This window comes from Talpa europaea, assembly GCF_964194135.1.
Source record: "Talpa europaea genome assembly, chromosome: 10".
NCBI lineage: Eukaryota > Metazoa > Chordata > Mammalia > Eulipotyphla > Talpidae > Talpa > Talpa europaea.
Window position 1 is genome coordinate 79,913,038 of NC_140077.1, and position 19,981 is coordinate 79,933,018.

At 36.7% G+C, this 19,981-nt stretch overlaps 1 protein-coding gene across 1 annotated transcript; it reads left to right on the forward strand.

The window, feature by feature from the left end:
- Window positions 1–1,037: 1,037 nt before the first annotated feature.
- On the forward strand, window positions 1,038–19,208 carry LOC311178818 (coagulation factor XIII B chain-like; the record flags this gene model as incomplete). The annotated part of the gene is given in 9 exon segments (XM_084245549.1): window positions 1,038–1,140; window positions 4,075–4,254; window positions 4,352–4,528; window positions 12,703–12,885; window positions 16,301–16,408; window positions 16,411–16,500; window positions 17,168–17,350; window positions 18,991–19,022; window positions 19,026–19,208. Coding segments are annotated over 9 exon segments (1,239 nt in total), but the record flags the coding sequence as incomplete, so codon positions are not given.
- Window positions 19,209–19,981: the final 773 nt, after the last annotated feature.

Genomic DNA, 19,981 nt, shown 5'->3' on the forward strand with positions numbered 1-19,981 from the left:
CTTGAAAAGAGTAAAACCAAATAGATCCATTGGCAAAACAGAAGTTAATTGAAACTTTTTGCTGCAGTTAAGATACACAAGTCTTGGGAAATCATCAACATACTGGGTTCATAAAGAAGACCCCTGAGATTTCCTTTAAAAGGTGCAGGAAGGGGCCATCATTTAAAGTATTATCATTGCAAAATGAATCACTGCTATTTTTCTCTTTCTTTTGGTACATTCAAATCTTTATCCCTCTAGTGAGATCAGCCCTGAGGCAAATACAGCATTTCATAAGTTGTCGGAATAACACTGAGCTTAGCAAGATTTAAAACAGCCTCATTCTCCCTCTAGGCTTGTGGTCTCATTAGCAGTTATGGGGCTCCATCAATGTTTTAACTCAATTTGATCACGAAATTGATTAAAATATTTACTAGATTTTGAAGCTGTTTCTAGTACTTGTGTAATTGATTCCTCAAATGCAAGCCCAGGATCTTATGGTTACCACTGCTAAATGTCATATTGCTAGATTCAGCCTTAAACTCAAGATTCTATTTGAATGATGAATCTGTCTTACTGAAGATTCACTATCATCACCTCCTGTAACACTTAGTTTGTATGGCATTTCCTCTAAACTCTAAAACTGTTTGGTGACACAAATGAATAATAGAGTTGGTCTGAGAACATCGTCCTGCATCTGAGAACAACATCAGTTTATTTAATTTTTATTCTAAACTATGTGATCAACCATCTGACTTGTCAATTTCCCAACTAAAATGCAAGAACTTCATCAGTTCCTTGTGGAATAATTTGGCTGAGATGGAAATACCACTGGGCTCATCTACCATTTTCATAAATTAACAATAAATCATAAATATTTATTTTATAATTGTTCAGACATTGAAGTCTTATTTCATGCTGATATCAGTTTTCTCTTTGAGGGAACTTGTGCTTTGAAAATTCCTTTTGGACTTTAACTCTGGAATTAACTTTGAAGTCATTAACCTGTTATATGTAGCATCACATTTTCCGTCATGGGATATCCATTTTAATTGTGGTGCAACGTCACAACAAACTGCCATGAAAATTATTATGTAAGTGGATCAGATTTAATTCAGTGCTATAACTTTGGTTGGTACCCAGAATATCCTGTAGGTGAAGGTAAATTTTAAAATTTCTGAGACATAGAAAGAGATACCATGTTTTAATCTCTTTGAACTTAGAAAATGTCTGTGGTGATATCTAATTCCTGTCTTCAGTACTATCTTTTAAAATAAATAACTATTTTCTTTTATATCAGTGTTTTTTCAGTAATATATCTTTTAAACTTATTTTTAAACTTTTTACATGAAATTTAAAACTCATTGTAATGAATAATTTTTAATTGGAGATTAATAGATTCAGCTATCTGCCAGCTATCTGCCAGCTTTGTTGAGGTGCTATCTTATTTGGTCATACATTTTCCTTTTCCCTTTTTTTTTAAAGATTAATTTTATTTATACATGAGCCAGATGCATGGGAGGGTGAGAGGATTCACCAGAGACAGAGTGGGGAACAGAACATGCAGAATGATGAAACACACTGCTGAGAGGAACAGCTGGAGAGACAAGAGAGGTCTGCTCGCCTGGCCATACATTTTCTAATGAGAACGTAGTCTCCAAAATAATGGGGTAGAGAGCAGAAAATGCAGCTCAATATGAATGAAAATGAATCAAAATGCAAAGCAAGTTTATCTAATTAGAGCTATCCTAAAATGCAATGGCTATTTATGGTCAAGTTTCTTCTTCTGCAATTTTTAAGATTACCTCTTCGAAGACATCAGTTTAACAGTCATTCAAACATACCACAGTGTAATATGAAGGGGAACTTAGTGTAGCTATTAGACAGATGTTAAAAAATTAATTGGGGCAAGGGGTTCAGCAAGGGGCGCAAGGGGTTCAGCACTATGAAGCTATCCACAGCTACTGCAGCACGAGTTTGATCCCAGGACAGAGAGTTACCCACATGGCGCAGCAGACCTCTCCTGTCTTGCGCACTGCTCCACTTAGCAGTGAATTTCAGTCAGTGTGCCTGTTCTGTTCCCTCCTTTATCTCTAGTGAATCGTCTCACCCCGCATTTCTGGTCTGTACACCAGTTCTTGTATGCATAAATAAATAAATCTTTAAAAAATAATTGGTAACTATGTGACATAAATACATATATACTGTGATAAAGTTAGGTGCAAAGTGTATGAACAAACATTGATGTTCTAATTGGTATGGTGAGAGATAGCATTTACAGAGGTGATGGTTAATATGTGAACTGAGCCTGAAAAGAGAAATAGAAATTTGAAAATTGGAAGGGTTGGGAGTGGTAAAGGACTTGATAGCTTCTATTGTCTACGGCCATACCACCCTGAACGCACCCAATCTCATCTCTGTATGATAATTCATGTCATTATAGATAGAAGGGAGAAGGACAGCAAGGTCGAACTTGAAAGAGAGTGGGGAGATTTGAAATAGGTGCTAGGAGGAATAAGAACAGGAATTGGACCAAGAACATGAATGGGAGTGCCCAAAACTATCCCAATTCATTAAATGCACCAAACAATAACTTTGTTTTTAAATTTTCTGTTGTGCTCGATAGTTTTGTTCTAACTGAAGAGAGGAAGATTGTTAGCTTAGAGTCTGTAGCATGTTATTTAAAAAATCTGTGGCAGACCTACTTAACTTCTATTTTGTTCCCATCCCCACTCAGATTAGTCAGCATGCCAATGACTTGCTATTTTCTCCAGTAAACAGTCACCAGGTGTAGGACAGGCAGTGTAGTAAGCTGAATAAAGTTCCTCTCTGCCATCCCTTCCCTCTAGCAAAGATAGCCATATCCTTATCCTTGGAATGAGCCTATTTGGCAAAAGGGACTTTTCAGATGTGATTAACTGAAGGATTTTGAAGTAGAAATACTACCTGGGAAAATCCTGATGAATAATCACAAGTGTCCTTATAGAAGGGAGATTTGATGATAGAAGCAAGAGACTGGAGTAGTAGGAGAAAGGGCCATGTGCAAGCAATGCAGGCAGCTTCCAGAAGTTTGACAAGGCAGCGTAGCTGATTCTCTCATCAAACTCCAGGACTGCAGCATCCCTGATACCTTGGCTTTAGCCCCAGTGAAACTATTCTGGACATTGGCTTCCAGAGATGCCAGAATAAATTTGTGCTGTTTTAAAACAATAAATTATGGTAATTTTTCATACCAGTAAAGGAAAACTAACATAGTCAATGTTGTAGCTAAAGAGCAGTAGATTTTAATTCAGATTGACATCCATTCAAGAGCAGATCCTCCAATTACTAATTTACTTCATATGTTTTAGTTCATTTATAATATGGGAGACATGCATGATAGTCCCCACTTAATAGTTATTTTAGGAATAAAGGAGATATGCATGTAAAGTGTTTGCTATTTCCGTTTTTTGTTGGAGCATAGCGATATTACTAAATGTTTAGAGCTTAAAATGAGACATTTTACAGTAGGAACAGGAACTCCTGTTCCTGTGAGTCAGGATTCTGGACCATAGCAGCAATGGGTCCTTTGTATTTGTGTCTATTAAAATTACAGTCTAGGTGTTGGCTGGGACTGCAGCCTTATCTGAAGCTCAACTGGGGACCAAATCTGCTTCCAAACTCTCTGGTTGTAGGTAGCATTCAGAGCTTTGCAGATTGCTGAATGGAAGGGCCCCCTACCCTTTGTCACATGGTTTTCCCTGTTTGGAAGCACACATGGGGAAGTTGTCTTCTTTTTAAAATCAGCAGTGAGAAAGAGTCACTCAGTATGAATGGGGTTACAATATTTTGTTGCATAACCACACTCAGATAATCACATATATCTCATAACCTTTGCTGCATCCTATTGGTTAAATGCATATGGCCGTCCCTGCTCCTGGAGATATTTACCACCTGAGACGGTGAACCTAAGTTGCGGGGTACCAAGGAGGTGACCCCGCAGTCTGACTGCCATACTTCCTGTGCCACTTGGCATGATGAACATGCTAATTAAACCTTACTTTCCATTTGGGGGTAATTTTATGACCAAATATACTGGATTTCTCTTTTCATTAGGAAGAAGAAGTCGATGTCCTCCTCCCCTTCTGCCTCTAAACTCCAAGATTCAGAAGTATTCAACAATTTATCGTCATGGAGAAATAGTTCGTGTAGAATGTGAACTTAATTTTGAGATACAAGGATCAGAAGAAATACGTTGTGAGAATGGAAAATGGACAGAACCTCCAAAATGTGTTGGTTAGCAATGCCTCAGATAAGCTTTCCCTCAAATGAGATCTGCCGGTATTGATAACTACTCTCTTCTTTTTAAATTGTCCCTTTCCTGAAGAAACAGAGAATATAGCTTGTGAAGAAACACCCTTCATTAGGAATGGGGCAGCAAACCTAAACTCTAAGATTTACTACAGTGGGGATAAAGTGACATATGGATGTGAACGTGGCTATTATCTCCGTGGATCAAAAGAAATCACTTGTACATGTGGAAAATGGACACTTGCCCCTCAGTGTGTTGGTGTGTTGCTGCATTTGACATCAATAGCTTATCCCGTTGTGTAAAAATTTCCTTTATCCACATTTAATCTATAGAGTGGTGACTGTTTAGAAGATTTAGGAACACGTCGAAACTATACCTACTTTGTTGTATTTTCTGTGTCTTTGGAGCCATCTATAGAATGTAAGCCTATAAAAATAATTAGGAAACAAAAAACCGAAGGGCACAACCAGGTTGTGCCACCCTGCCTGAGTACTGTCTTCCTATCATCCTTCTCACTGCTGGATCAGATCCCGGAGAGCACTCCATAAATGTGCTTACCTGGGATATTTGTTGTGTAACAAAGAAGCTATTAAGGTTGTTAAGAAATTAGCAGAGTTAGATAAAGACTTTTAAAAGACAGAAAAGCATGGAACATTTAATCCAAAGATTGAGATCCAAGATGAAAGGGAATGAGAATGAAAAGTGTAAAAGTGGATATTGACAAAAGAGAGTTTCAGGACTGAGTAAAATCTTTTTTTTTTTTTTTTTGTAGTTTTTACATTGGGTACTTTATTTTAATTTTATTTTTTTATAATAAATTTTATTTTTATATTCCCCAAACAATTGCAACCCCCCCATTCTGACCCCAATCCCTCCCCTCCCGCACCCCAACCCCCACAAAGTGTCTCTGGTTCATAGTTTTTTGTTGATTTTGATTTTCACTTTCTTATAGTTATTCATTTTCCTGGTCCCTTATTTAAGTATTCTAGATTCCTGCTATGAGTGAGACCATCCGGTATTTTTCTTTTTCTTTCTGGCTTATTTCACTGATCATGATCCCTTCCAGCGCCATCCATGTTGCTGCAAATTGCATGTGTTTATCTTTTTTGAATGCTGAGTAATATTCCATGGTGTATATGTACCACATCTTCTTGATCCAGTCATCTATTTTTTGGCATTTGGGCTGTTTCCAAAGCTTAGCTATTGTAAACAGTGCTGCTATAAACATAGGTGTGCAGGTGCCCTTGGAATTGATGTTTCTGTGTCCTTTGGGTAAATACCTAGGAGTGGAATTGCTGGATCATATGGAAGCTCTATGTTTAGTAGGTCAAGAAATATCCACACAGCTCTCCATAGTGGTTGGACCAGTATTTTTCTTTTTCTTTCTGGCTTATTTCACTGATCATGATCCCTTCCAGCGCCATCCATGTTGCTGCAAATTGCATGTGTTTATCTTTTTTGAATGCTGAGTAATATTCCATGGTGTATATGTACCACATCTTCTTGATCCAGTCATCTATTTTTTGGCATTTGGGCTGTTTCCAAAGCTTAGCTATTGTAAACAGTGCTGCTATAAACATAGGTGTGCAGGTGCTCTTGGAATTGATGTTTCTGTGTCCTTTGGGTAAATACCTAGGAGTGGAATTGCTGGATCATATGGAAGCTCTATGTTAAGTAGGTCAAGAAATCTCCACACAGCTCTCCATAGTGGTTGGACCAGTTTGCACTCCCACCGACAGTGCTGGAGAGTTCCTTTTTCTCCACACCCTCGCCAACATTTGTTCTTGCTAGTTTTTTTAATATTTGCCATTCTCACTGGTGTAAGATGATATCTCATGGTAGTTTTGATTTGCATTTCCCTGATTACAAGTGATGTTGAACACTTTTTCATATGCCTGTTGGCCATTTGCATTTCCTCTTCAGAGAAGTTTCTTTTTAGCTCTTCTGCCCATTTTTTTACTGGGTTATTTTCTTTGTTGTTGTTGAGTCTCATCAGCTCTTTGCAGATTTTTGTGATCAGTCCTTTATGATTAGTGTTGGGTGCAAAAATGTTCTCCCAGTTGGTGGGGTTTCTCTTTGTTTTTGTTATTGTCTCTTTTGCTGTGCAGAAGCTCTTTAATTTGATGTAGTCCCAGCTGTTTATCTTTGCCTTCACTATCACTGCTTTGGGTGATGTATCTGTAATGATGTCTTTGATGTGCAAATCACATATTGTTTCGCCTATATTTCCTTCTATATATTTTATGGTTTCAGGTCTTATGTCTAGTTCTTTGATCCATTTTGAGTTGATTTTTGTGTATGGTTTGAGGTAGTGGTCAAGCTTCATTCTTTTGCATGTAGCAACCCAGTTTTCCCAGCACCATTTATTGAACAAACTTTCTTTGCTCCAATGCATAGTCTTTGCTCCTTTGTCAAAGATTAGTTGACCATAAATCTGTGGGTTTATATCTGGATTTTCTATTCGATTCCATTTGTCTGTATGTCTGTTCTTGTTCCAATACCATGCAGTATTTTTGATTATGGCTTTGTAGTATTGCCTGAAATCTGGGAGTGTGATGCCTCCATTCCCTTCTTTCTTTTTCAGGAGAGATTTGGCAATTCGGGGTTTTTTGTGATTCCATAAGAATTTCATCAATAATTGTTCTATTTCTTTGAAGAATGACATTGAAATTTTTATTGGAATAGCATTGAATCTGTATATTGCTTTTGGTAGGATGGCCATTTTAATAATGTTTATTCTTCCAATCCATGAGCAGGGGATGTCTTTCCATTTCTTTGTGTCTTCGCTATTTCTTTTAACAGTGTTTTATAGTTTTCTTTGTATAGGTCCTTTACCTCTTTTGTTAGATTGATTCCCAAATATTTGATTTTTTTGTTTCGATAATAAAAGGGATGGTTTTTTTTTATTTATTCTTCTTCAGATTTATTGTTTGTGTATAGGAAGGCTACTGACTTTTGCGTGTTGATTTTGTATCCTGACACTTTACTGAAATGATTGATGAGTTGAATTAGTTTTTCTGTGGAGTTTTTGGGGTTCTCTATGTATTTTATCATATCATCTGCAAATAGTGATAGTTTGACTTCTTCTTTTCCTATTTGGATTCCGTGGATGTCTTTCTCTTGTCTTATTGCTCTGTCTAGGACTTCCAGTATCATATTGTAAAGCAGTGGTGAGAGTGGGCATCCTTGTCTTGTTCCAGATCTTAATGGAATTGCTTTCAGCTTTTCACCATTGAGAATGATACTGGCTGTGGGCTTCTCATAGATGGCCTTTATAATGTTGAGGTATGTTCCTTGTATCCCAAGAATTTCAAGGGCTTTTATCATGAATGGGTGTTGCACTTTGTCGAAAGCTTTCTCATCATCTATTGATATTATCATATGGTTTTTATATTTCTTTTTGTTGATGTGTTGGATAACGTTGATTGATTTTTGGATGTTAAACCATCCTTGTGTCCCTGGAATGAATCCTATTTGGTCATGGTGAATTATCTTATGGATACATTGTTGGATTCTGTTAGCTAAAATTTTGTTGAGGATTTTTGCATCAGTGTTCATTAGGGAGATTGGCCTGTAGTTTTCTTTTTTTGTGTTGTCCTTATTCAGTTTTGGTATTAGTGTAATGTTGGCTTCATAGAACGTGTTTGGTATTGTCTCTTCCTTCTCAATTTTTTGGAAGAGTTTGTGAAGGATAGGCACCAATTCATCTCTGAATGTTTGGTAGAATTCGTTTGTAAATCCATCAGGTCCTGGGCTTTTGTTTTTGGGGAGGTTTTTGATTACCATTTCAATTTCGCTGCTTGTAATTGGTCTGTTTAGGTGTTCTATTTCTTCTTTATCTAGCTTTGGGTGATTGTACAGTTGTAGGAATTTGTCCATCTCCTCTAGATTGTTGAACTTGTTTCCATACAACTCTTCACAGTAGTTACTGATTATTCTTTTGATTTCTGCTGTGTCCGTTGTGATTTCTCCTCTTTCATTTCTGATCCTGTTTAATTGTGCTTTCTCCCTTTTTTCCTTTGTGAGCCTGGCTAGGGGTTTGTCTATTTTATTGATTTTTTTGAAGAACCAGCTCTTGGTTTCATTAATCTTTTGGATTGATTTTTTAGTTTCAATTTCATTTATTTCTGCTTTGGTTTTTATTATTTCTTTTCTTCTACTGGTTTTGGGGTTTTGTTGTTGTTCTTTTTCTAGATATTTGAGCTTCAAGATTAGGTTGATTCTTTGCGTTCTTTCTTGTTTCTTGATGTGAGCTTCTATTGCTATATATTTTCCTCTTATTACTGCTTTTGCTGTGTCCCATACATTTAGGATATTGGTGTCCTCCTTGTCATTCAATTCAAAGAATTTTTTAATTTCCTCTTTGATCTCCTCATTAGTCCAGTTGTCTTCCAGTAGTGTGGTTTTTAGTCTCCATGTGTTAGGAAAGTTCCTTGCCTTCTTTTTATGGTTTATTTCTAGTTTGATGCCTTCATGGTCAGAAAAGATGGTTGATATGATTTCAATCTTGGTGTATCTGTTGATGTTTGTCTTGTGCCCCAGTATCTGATCGATCGTGTAGAATGATCCGTGTGCGCTTGAGAAAAGTGTGTACTCTGTTTTTTGTGGGTTTAGTGTTCTATAGATGTCTGTTAAGCCCAAATGCTCTAGGTCCTTATTTAGTGCTTTAGTTTCTTTACTTATTTTTTGTCTTGTTGATCTATCCATTGTTGATAGTGGTGTGTTGAAGTCTCCCACTACGTATGTGTTTTCTCTGATGTCTGTTTTCAGAGATGACAACAGTTGTCTGATATATTTTGGTGCTCCTTCGTTTGGTGAGTATATGTTAATTAGTGTTATTTCTTCTTGAAGTATTGTCCCTTTGATCATAATGTAGTGACCGTTGGGATCCCTTTTTATTTTTTTGAGTTTGAAATCTGTTTTATCTGATATAAGTATAGCTGTTCCTGCTTTCTTTTTTGGTCCATTTGCTTGTAGGATTGTTTTCCATCCTTTAACTTTGAGTGTATTTTTATCTTTTGTAGCTAAATGTGTTTCCTGGAGACAGCAAAAGGTTGGGTTTTGTTTCTTAATCCAGGCTGCAACTCTGTGTCTTTTTATTGAAAAGTTTAGTCCATTTACATTTAGGGTTAATATTGATATGTTAGCATCTGTATTTGCCATTGTGTTTGTCTTTCCTTTGATTTTATTTATTCTGTTAATATCTTTTTTTTTTTTCCTTGCCTTCTTTCATTGTTATTCGTCCCTCTGAGGTTCTGGCTTTAGGATTCCTTGTAGTATTTTTTGGAGTGGGGGTTTATTGGTAATGAAGTTCCATAGTTTCTGTTTGTCTGGGAAGGTCCTTATTCTTTCTTCATAGAGGAAGGAAAGCTTTGCCGGATAGAGTATTCTTGGTTGACATCTGTTTTCTTAGAGTCTGTTGACTATGTCCTTCCACTCTCTCCTTGCCCGTAGTGTTTCTTCAGAAAGTCTGATATCAGCCTGATTTGTTTTCCTTTGAATGTTATCTGTTTCTTCCCTCTTGTCAGCTTCATTATTTTTTCCTTGTCCTGGATTCTTGGGAGCTTCACTATTATGTGTCTTGCTGTATTTTTCCTTTCGTCATGGAAGTTTGGTGTTCTTCTTGCTTCTTTTATATCAGTTTTCAGGTCCTTCTTCACATTTGGGAAGTTCTCTTCAATTATCTCCTGGAATATTTTCTCTGTTCCTACATCTCTCCCCTCTCCTTCTGGTATTCCTATTACTCTTATATTTCCTTTCCTCATGGTGTCCGATATTTCCACTTTTTTCTTCGTTCTTTTTCCTTCGTACTTCTCTTTCCTTTTCTGTTTTGGTTCTTTTTATTTCTGTGTCTTCAAGAGAACTTATTCGTTCTTCCATTTCATCTATTCTGCTTTCATTGCTTTTCCCAGAATTCTTTAGTTCTTCCATTAATTCTTTGATCTCCTGCATTTCTTTTACTTCCCTCTTTAAGGACTCAATTTCATTCTTCTGATCGTTGATTATTTTTCCCTTATCATTGTTTTCCTTTATGAGTTCTGTCATTTTTTTAATCATGGCAATTTTAAATTCTCTTTCTGGAAGGCTCAGAAGTTCTTCCAAGTTACTGTCGTTGCAATCTGGGGGCCGGTTTTCTTTTTGTGGTGTGCTTCTTCCCTGAGGAGTTGCTTTGTTGCGTGTGGTTCTTCTACTCCCTACTGTCTGTTTTCTAATTTGCTGTATGCGTTGGGACACTGTGTTGCTGGGACTGGCCGGCATCTTGGGTGAGCTTCTCTGCTCCCCTCTGGCTCCTCCGGGAGCCATCTGTCAGTTTCAAGCTGTCTTTACTGAAGAAAGGTCCCTGTTCTAAAATGCCGATGTGGGGACACACTCCCCTGTGCTCCTGGTCTGCCCCGGCGGTGGGTTCCCTCTCCCCTTCTGGGCTTGGACTGCATGCCAGAGGTGTTCTGGTGTGGGCGAACTTCCCCGGCTCACCTCTGGCTCCTGAGGGAGCCTTCTGCAGGCAGTCTTTACTGAGGAAATGTCCCTGTTCTAAAATGGTGATGCGGGGCACACTCCCTGTGTGTCCAGTCTCAGGCACACTCTTCTGCACGCCTGGTCTGCCCCGGCTTTGGGTACTCGCTCCCCCTGTGGGCTCAGACTACTGGTCGACAGGGGCCCGGCGTGGGCTAACTTCCCAGCCGGCCACTGGCTCCTCCAGGAGCCTCTGCTGGTTTGAAGTCGCTATTTGGCGCCAGAGATCTCTCCTAGAGCCCTTGGGGAGCTGTTTTTTTTTTTTTTTCACACCGTGGGACAGGAAACAGAGTGGGAATGGTAGGGTAAACCTCAACGGCTTTGGGGTGCTGTGTCTGCCTTGTGCCCTACCATCGTGGAGAACCCACACCCCGAATTTTGTGCCCCGGATCTCAGTTCCAAAGCCCTCAGGTCCAGAACGCGGGCTGTAGCCCAGTTCAGTGGCCACAGAATGGCGTCTTTTGCACCCCGCTCCCGTGCCTGGGTGCCTGGTTCCTGGATACTCAGTGAGGGACTTTCACCTCAATGAGGGTCTTCGCGCGCGTCTCCCTGCAAGCCTAGGTCGAAGGCGTGGGGACCTGGGCAGCCGTGATCCCAATCAGCATTTGCTTTTCAACCAAGCTGCTTTTCCACGCGCGATCCCGATCTGGATCCGCGTTTGCTTTTCCAGTGCACTGTTTTTCTGAGCAAGCTTACAATGGCGGCCTGGGGCTGTGTGCTGGTACTGGCCTCCTCCTGGGGGGCGGGGTCTCTGTTTAATGGCGCCTGGAGCTCACCTCCTCACGAATCCTGCAGGGTTTTCCTCATCTCCTGTTCATGGGGTGTGGTGGCTGAAATAGTCCCTTTCCACTCACAGTCCCGCTTGCTGCGTAATTTGTTCTTATTGGTCATTTTGGTTTGTTTTTTCCCTTCCTCTCTGCCAGTGGGAGATTGCCGACTCTGTGGGCGGGGAGCGGAGCAGGGTTCTGCGCTTTCCTCCCTTCTAGTCCTCTTTTATGGCAACTTTCTTCTTCGGGTAGTTTGCTGGAATCACCCATTTATCTTCCGTGTCCCAGTTCTCACTGGGACCTGCCACTTTCCCTCCCTATTAACTTTTTTTAATGGGAGAGCTTACTCGCAGCATCTCCTCGCCGCCATGTTACTCCGCCCTCCCGAGTAAAATCTTTATGCTAAAGAGCACTGTTTCTGTTATAGAGCAACTTCCTGCTGTGGGTCCTCACCTGTGCGCTTTAAAGGGACTTCTGAATACTCTAGCACACACACACACAAAAGGTTAATAAAAGGTTTATTTAGAAGAGAAAAGAAAATAAGGAAAATGTACAACTCAGGGAAAAAATAGGGAAATAAAGTCTTTAATGCGTCCTACCCGATCTGACGACCTGGAAACCCAAAGTCACTCTCCGACCTGGCTGGACGCTGCGAGCTGGCGGAGAGCCAAAACGGCGTCCCCAAAGCCCACGTGTCTGCCTTTTGTATCCACCTGGCTGCTTATCCCCACCCTCAGGTCCCAGCCACCTTCCCTTTGGTGGTGATGGGATTTGGAGTTCCCAGTGTCTTTGGCTTTGACCTGGGGTGGGGGTGGAGTCCACAAAGCCTATATGGAAATTGCATTGGGACATCCTTTTCCCCCTAACAATTCTCTTTCTATCAATTTTAAGAACATCTACGTTCTAATTTGTTCACAATCAAGAAAAGTGTAAAATATAAAAATTTGCTCTTACAAAAAGTATTTGCTTTCCATTCTTCCCTAGTTTATTATTTTTTAAATATTTCATTTGAATCATTTCTCTCATTTCTGGTGAATTTAGGAATTGTCTGAAATTATACAGTACAAATATTGAGGTATTATAGTGTAGGTGACAATATATGATTCTATTGTAATGAGTTCATGTAATTTTAAAATAACTTTTTTTCTATAGAAAACAATGAAAATTGTAATCCTCCACCTGCTGTAATAAATGGGGCTGTGGTTGATGGATTATTGCCAAGCTACATGTCAGGATCTTCAGTGGAATATAGATGCAACGAATATTACTTATTGAAGGGAGCAAAAATTTCTCATTGTGAACAAGGAAAATGGTCATCCCCACCTATTTGTTTAGGTAAGATACTATAAAAGTCTTTCCCAGCTTTTTGAGATGTAACTGACATGTAATATTGCTTTAAGGTGTCCCATGTAATGATTTGATTCATGCCTGTATAGCAAAATGTTCAACAAGATCAAGTTAGGAAACACATACTCTGCCTCACGTACTTACTAACATTTTTGCTGTTTTAATCGGGAGATTTAAAATCTACTCTTAGCAACTTTTAAGTAGAAAAATTAATATTGTTTATTGTATTTACCATGCTGTCCATATTAGGTCCTCAGGACTGATTCCTCTTATACCAAAATACATTGAATTTCTTTTGCCATTATGTTTGTGTTTTTATTTAATCTTAATTTTAATGTAATGTTTTATAGCATGGAAATGATAATTGTTTAAGAGATTTATTTTTTTTTTATCTTATGTATGCAAGACCTGAGGTGTAGGCCAGAGGTGCACGGGGTGGGGTGGTGGGGGATGGAGATTGGTGAGAGGATTCACCAGAGACAGAGTAGGGAGCAGAACAGGCAGATTGACTGAAATACACTGTTGAGGGGAATAGCAGGGGAGATAGGAGAGGACTACTGCACCCTGTGGGTTATCACCCTGCCTCAGGGATTGAACTCATGCTGCAGTGGTTGCAAATAATTTCACCATGCTGATATTTAACTCCTTGCACCACCAGGAAGGCCCCAGAAATGATGACTTTTAAATGTCTTTTTTCTCCTCAAGTGTTTCTCCTTCTCATTTTTGTAAGCAGAAAACCCTTACTGTCCTAGAGCCAGGAATACATTGATTCTGAACACACCACTATTTTAAAAACTCTGATGAAATGTGAATACCAAAACTCTACCATTTTCAGTGTGCATTTCAGTGGTGGTAAACATATTCACATTCTCATTCATGACTGATTTTGGTGTTGTCTTTCTTCTAAATGAAACTTCCCTTACTATCATCCTCAAAGTCTCTGTATTATTTGCAGAATGTCATTGGGAGAGAAGAATAATTAATTCTGTTCTGTCATTAGCATATTGATCTCTTTCTTTAACACTGCTTCCTCATGTCATTATCACCTTTGAAAATCTTGTTGAGCAAATAAAAATATACTTGTAGCTACTCAAAATATATTTTGGATTAAAGAATGATTGTAATAAACATTTAGTTTCAAGTGGAAAATTGCAGCAGCTGCCTAAATAACTGCCAAAATTGAGATCAATTTGAAAAAAATGACATTCACTTCAAACTTCAATCCCGTAGATTTACTTCATTTTTATCTTTGCTAGTAAGAGTTATATATAAAAGTAATGCCACTGATGATTATAGTTACAATGAACTTGTTACATCATAACTTTCAGAGAGGCAATGATATGATGAACATCTTATAAAAAGTCATTTAATTAAAATACTAGCCTTTTAAACTACAAAATCGTTCATTGTTATTTACCAAATAAGTGTATAGAAGAAACAACTAGAAGAAAACAGAAAATATCAGCAACCTTAAAAAAAAATGCCTTAAATAAAAGACTCAGATAATGTCTCCTAACCTTTCTCACACACACACACACACACACACACACTCACAAAACATGCTATTGTGAAATCCTACCCCTTTTTTTCACTTAAACTATATTATGAACATGATTTGCTATTCTTCAACAATATATATTTTAATGATTATATACTGTTACATAGTGAAGTATTACATGGTTAAATTTATCACTTTTTATGGATGTTTCATCTGCTTTCAAAATTTTATATTCCAAACAGTTCATTTAGTACCAATATTTGTACATTTAAAAAAATTTTGTTTTTTAATGTTTAAAATCATTTATCTTTATTTCACTTTTTTCCCAGATAGGCTGAATAGGAATTTATGGGTCAAATAGATCTGGAATTTTAATTATGTTTCTAAGTACCCATTTGTCCTCAGAGAGTTTATTCTGCTTTACATCACCATGTTCACTGAATTAAAGTAGTTTCCATAAACTTTGTCGATAAATATTTTAATATTCATATGATATTAACAATTTCAATTATTTAACTTGTTTTAACTAATTACTAATCCATTGGGAATTTTTCCAGTTTTCTAATGGCTGCTTTTTTCAATGAACTGACTGGTTGCAGTTCAGCTGTTTTTCCATACTCAGAATAAGAGTTGTATCTATATAAATTATTTTATCCCTTTAACAACCATGTATATTACAACTATTTCTTATGTTTCTTTTACTTTTATTGATAGTGTTTTTAAGCCCATAAGTTGAAGTTTTACATCTGAAGCTCTTTCAACATCTCCTTAGTGCTTTGTGTCTTACAGATCATTCTTAGACTACTGTTCCCATTCACATTCTGATAGATTTTCACATATTATTTTAATTGCTATCCTGTTTTTACAAATGTTTTTGATAATGTGATTGGTATTTTCACTGAGTAGAAGTACAGTCCTCTCTGAGGACAGAGACTGGATTGAATTGTAATGGACGAGCTAGTAATGGGACAACCTCATAAAGAATACAGTTTGAAGAAATTGATCATTTTATATATGGAACAACTGTCTCAAGACTAGATGAGGTGGTAATGAACCAACTCAAATACTGACTGAAGACAATTCATTGTCATCAGGGTAGGAAGAGTTTTTCTTAATCACCTTTGCAACTAAATGTACTCTCACTACAAATGGCAAAAACAGAGTGATGAGGAACAGAATTTTCCAACTGTGAAATGTTCTTCCAGGCATTAGGAACCTTCTAATTTTCTTCTTCCTGGTCTTTCCTGCTTTCATTCTTCTACAGCCACTTACTCTTCTTATACCAAGTGTGCTATCACCTCAGCTCCCTCTGCCTGAAATGTCTTCTCTCAGATAACAACTTAGTTTAGTTCATGCCTTAACCTTCTTCTTCTTGCGCAAACATCACTTTTTATTTAGGCTTATCCCAGCCACCTTCTTTAAAGGAACAACCTCATTCACCCCAGTCCTTTTGATAGCCTCTCCTCTCCACTGCTCACTTTCGTAATTCATCCTGTATGGTTTAAAGATGATCTCAGATTATAAAATCCATGTATTTATTGCTTACTCTGTATGTTTCTTCTGATTGGAAGCTAAACTCCATGAAGTCAGAGATCTTCATTTTCTCTTTTGTGTGTAACAAGTGGTAGCTCTCCCACAAATAGTCACACACTAAATACATGTTCTATTTTAAGGTTTTTATTCTAGAGGAAGGAAATCATGATCAACTTCAGTGGTTAATAGCCCTAAGTGATGTTTTTAATGTTTCAAATTATTTGATTTTAGTTAATGAAATCAAGAAGATAGGGACCTTTGAGGATAAATATCAAATATTAATTTTGAGCCCTGTCATAATTTTTCCTTTAAATATTATCTTTCATATTTGTGAAATAAACGAAGTATTTCAAGGAGCATTTTGTATTACAGAGCCATGTACTGTTAATGTGGATTACATGAGCAGAAATAACATAGAGATGAAATGGAAATATGAAGGAAAGATCTTACATGGAGATCTAATAGATTTTGTATGTAAACAAGATATGACTTAGCTCCATTAACTTCACTGGCTGAATTGTCTGTACCGTGTAATAGAGGGGAAGTAAAATATCCTTTCTGTTTTAGAAAAGGTAAAGCAATAATGTTTTCTTACAGTTTCTTACTTGATCAATGTGGTCTCTATGTTTGAAAGTAATGATTCTAAACAATTCATCTCCATCTTTTAATGCAAACAATCAGAACTCATTTGATAAATTTCCGTTCAGTACCTAAACTTAAATAAGATGACTATGCTTTGTCTGTCAATTTTCATAAGTCCTCGTTATGAAGGGAGAGATCAACTACTTTTATAAATATCACCAGACTCTCAGAAGATAGATCACCCTATTGCCATTAATCAGCAATCCTGAAAAGCATTGCTCTTTGGGGTTTATTAGAGAGTAGAGTCTCAGAAGAAGGCTTGAGGTAGATTGAGAAATATTGTTCCCTTCTTGTAGTATGAATACGTACAGAAAGCAAGGCTTCACGAGGGATGTCATATACTTTCACTTTCAACTAGATAGGAAAAATAAAATCATGACTTAATCTTTGGGTTGTTTATATACTTATGTATTATAATTTGAGATTATAATTTGCAATAATAAATTTTAGGGTCTGCAGTTACTGCAGAAATTTAAAAATATTTTACAGTCGTCTTAAAAATGCTTGTACATGAAATATTCTATTTCTGGAGCCATTGTACAAACACAGGATTTTTATTACAGCGGTTCATTGTATGCTTTCCAATTATTTTTGCAGAATCTAAAGGAATGTGTGCACCTCCTCCTCTTATTAAAAAAGGAGTTATTATTAGTTCAACAGTAGGCACCTATGAAAACGGTTCTTTAATAGAATACCGATGTTTTGATCACCATTTTCTACAAGGGTCTAGGGAGTCCTATTGTTTAGATGGAATGTGGACTACACCACCTTCATGTTTAGGTATGCACTACTAAATATGTCTATATTAAAATACAATTTTATTTTTCACTTTCTATCCTCATTGAGCTGATATGAGACTAAGGTAATGCTTAATTAGCTCTGTTTGTGTTATTAGTGTGCCTATTTATTCACTGCTTTGTATGGTTTCCTCTAGATCACAACTAACTATGACCCAGTTTGTTCTAATAAATACTCACTAAGGGGCCTCCAATTACAGATGACACTTTCTCTAAGTTTATTTTCATCAAGGTTCACCTGTCACCTTGCAGGGTGCTTCATTGAGAATTGGTTATAAACCAAGTTTCCTCCTTCTAACTGGTTTTGATATTACTGGGAGATCAAAGGGAAAGCCATGTGGAGTATAAAGTTCATTCTACACATCGATCTCCCTAGGATCTTGACACAGCAAGTCTTTGGCTAACTCAAGCTTCCGTGTTCTATCCTCAACCCATGAGATTTTCTAAAAATCTGCTTGTTACTGACCATTTTCTACCAGACTTTCAACATGTTCCCCAAGAGGAAAATGGCACAGAAATGTTATTAAGTTCATCTGAAGGAGCTTTTACCAGAACTTTGGATCTTAAGTTATAACTGTTTTTGGTATTTTTCCAATTGCTTGAAATAATTGTTTTTTGGCCTATTTTCATATTTTCAACTTCTCAGTAAAAGTATTAATCTGATATGGATCAGTTTGTCATAGTCAAGAGCAGAAGGTCATGGGTTAATTTCATTTACATACTTTCATGAATCAATTTTTTAACTTGCTTTAATTAAAAATTCATGTTGTGTAGAACAATGAGATTCTAAATCATACTACTCATTAGGAAAACAATTTTGCAGTGACTAGGCAAATCCTATTAGACTCTTTCTACTAAAACCTGTCCATTTCTATTCTAGTAATTCAAATCTATAACATCTAACATAACATCTGATCCATTAGGCATTCAATAAATAGTTGAACAGAACTGAATGAATAAGTGTGTTAATGTATTCTAGTTATATGATTCTTATTTCTATTAGCAAGTCTGGATCATTTAACCTATTTTAGAATACACTTCTTGGTCTGGGCCATCCAGAAGGTAAATAAGAACACAAGCAACCCCATTTTCTGAAATAAGTTGACATTTTGAAAACATCATTGTTTTCTTCATGGAAGAAAGTCCAAGATGTTTGTTGGGTAACCTAAACTTAAGTTTTTATTTTGTTTGTTTTGTTTTGTTTCATTTTAATATATAACGGTACGGTTACAAATAATACATTCAATGCCTCGGATTTAAAATATCTGAATCAAATATTGATATTCCTTAATAACTGTAAATTTAAAGGAAGAGCATCGTTAAACTCTTTGAATACCATCAGATCATAAAATTGGACTCAGTTTTAAGAATAGATTTTTCCTCCAGTTTCATAAATTATTAGTCATCAAACTATCAATCTAGTTTGTCTCATGGGCATTTTAGTTGAAACTTTGGAGGAAGGAAAAAGGAAAAGAATGTTATTTCAATGATTGTTAGCTACACTCAATGCTCTAAAATAGAACCTTGTTTGTTTGCTACTAATGCCTGGGAATCCTGAGTAGGAAGTACAGCACTTGATGTTAGTGTTACGATGTGTCAAGAAAATTTTCTTTTTTCTTTCAGAGCCTTGCACACTATCTTTTGATGAAATGGAATAGAATAATTTACTCTTGAAATGGAATTTTGACAATAGACCATATATCTTCCATGGCGAGTATATTGAGTTTCGCTGTAGGAGAGATTCTTATATAGCTCAGACATCTACTATCGGTTCTGAACTTAGACTGCAATGTGACAGAGGGCAGTTAAAATACCCAAGATGTATTCAAAGACAAAGGTAAAAAGAGGCTTGTTGCGACAATTATTATTTTGGTCAGATTCTTATTCAAAGGATTTATTATATTTTAAATTCCAGAAATCTTAGGTGCTACAACTCCTACTTTATAGGTCATTATAAAGGAAAGGGTTAATTTTCTTTAGTGTTTTTTAAACCAGGCAAGTGCCTAGAAGTATGAATTCAATAAGCTTTCTGAGTTGTCCAAAGTCTAAGCATTACTTGCTATTTGATATTTGTGACATTTTGATAATGAATGAAATAAGAAAATTTATGAGGTTTTGAAATGACTTACTGAAGTGTTTCCTTTTCTTCGGATTGAAAATTAAATTCTCCTTGATAAACTGAAATAACCCTAATATTTTTTAGAAATATATTAAACTAATATAATGAAACAATGTAAATAATTTCATAGGATTGGAACTTTGAAAATTTTAAAGACAGACTATAAAAAGAAAATTATAATTTATGTATGTTCAATTAAGAATATTTAAAATACATATGCAGAAATACATGTATCATTTCGACTTTGTAAATGGTGAACTATATGAACTGCTTAAGGATAGATCTTTAGAAACTTGGAACACTCCAGAAAAAGTCATTAATAAGATGCACATTGGTGGGAAACCGTTTTATTATTTGTTGTGATAAAATAGGTAGAAAAATGTTATTTAAATGTTTCAGTGCATTTTGGATTTCTCTTTTCTAAGAGGAAAAGAAGGAAATATTAATACAAAGTATAAAAGATAGCGTTAGTATAATAAATGACATTGAATTGTT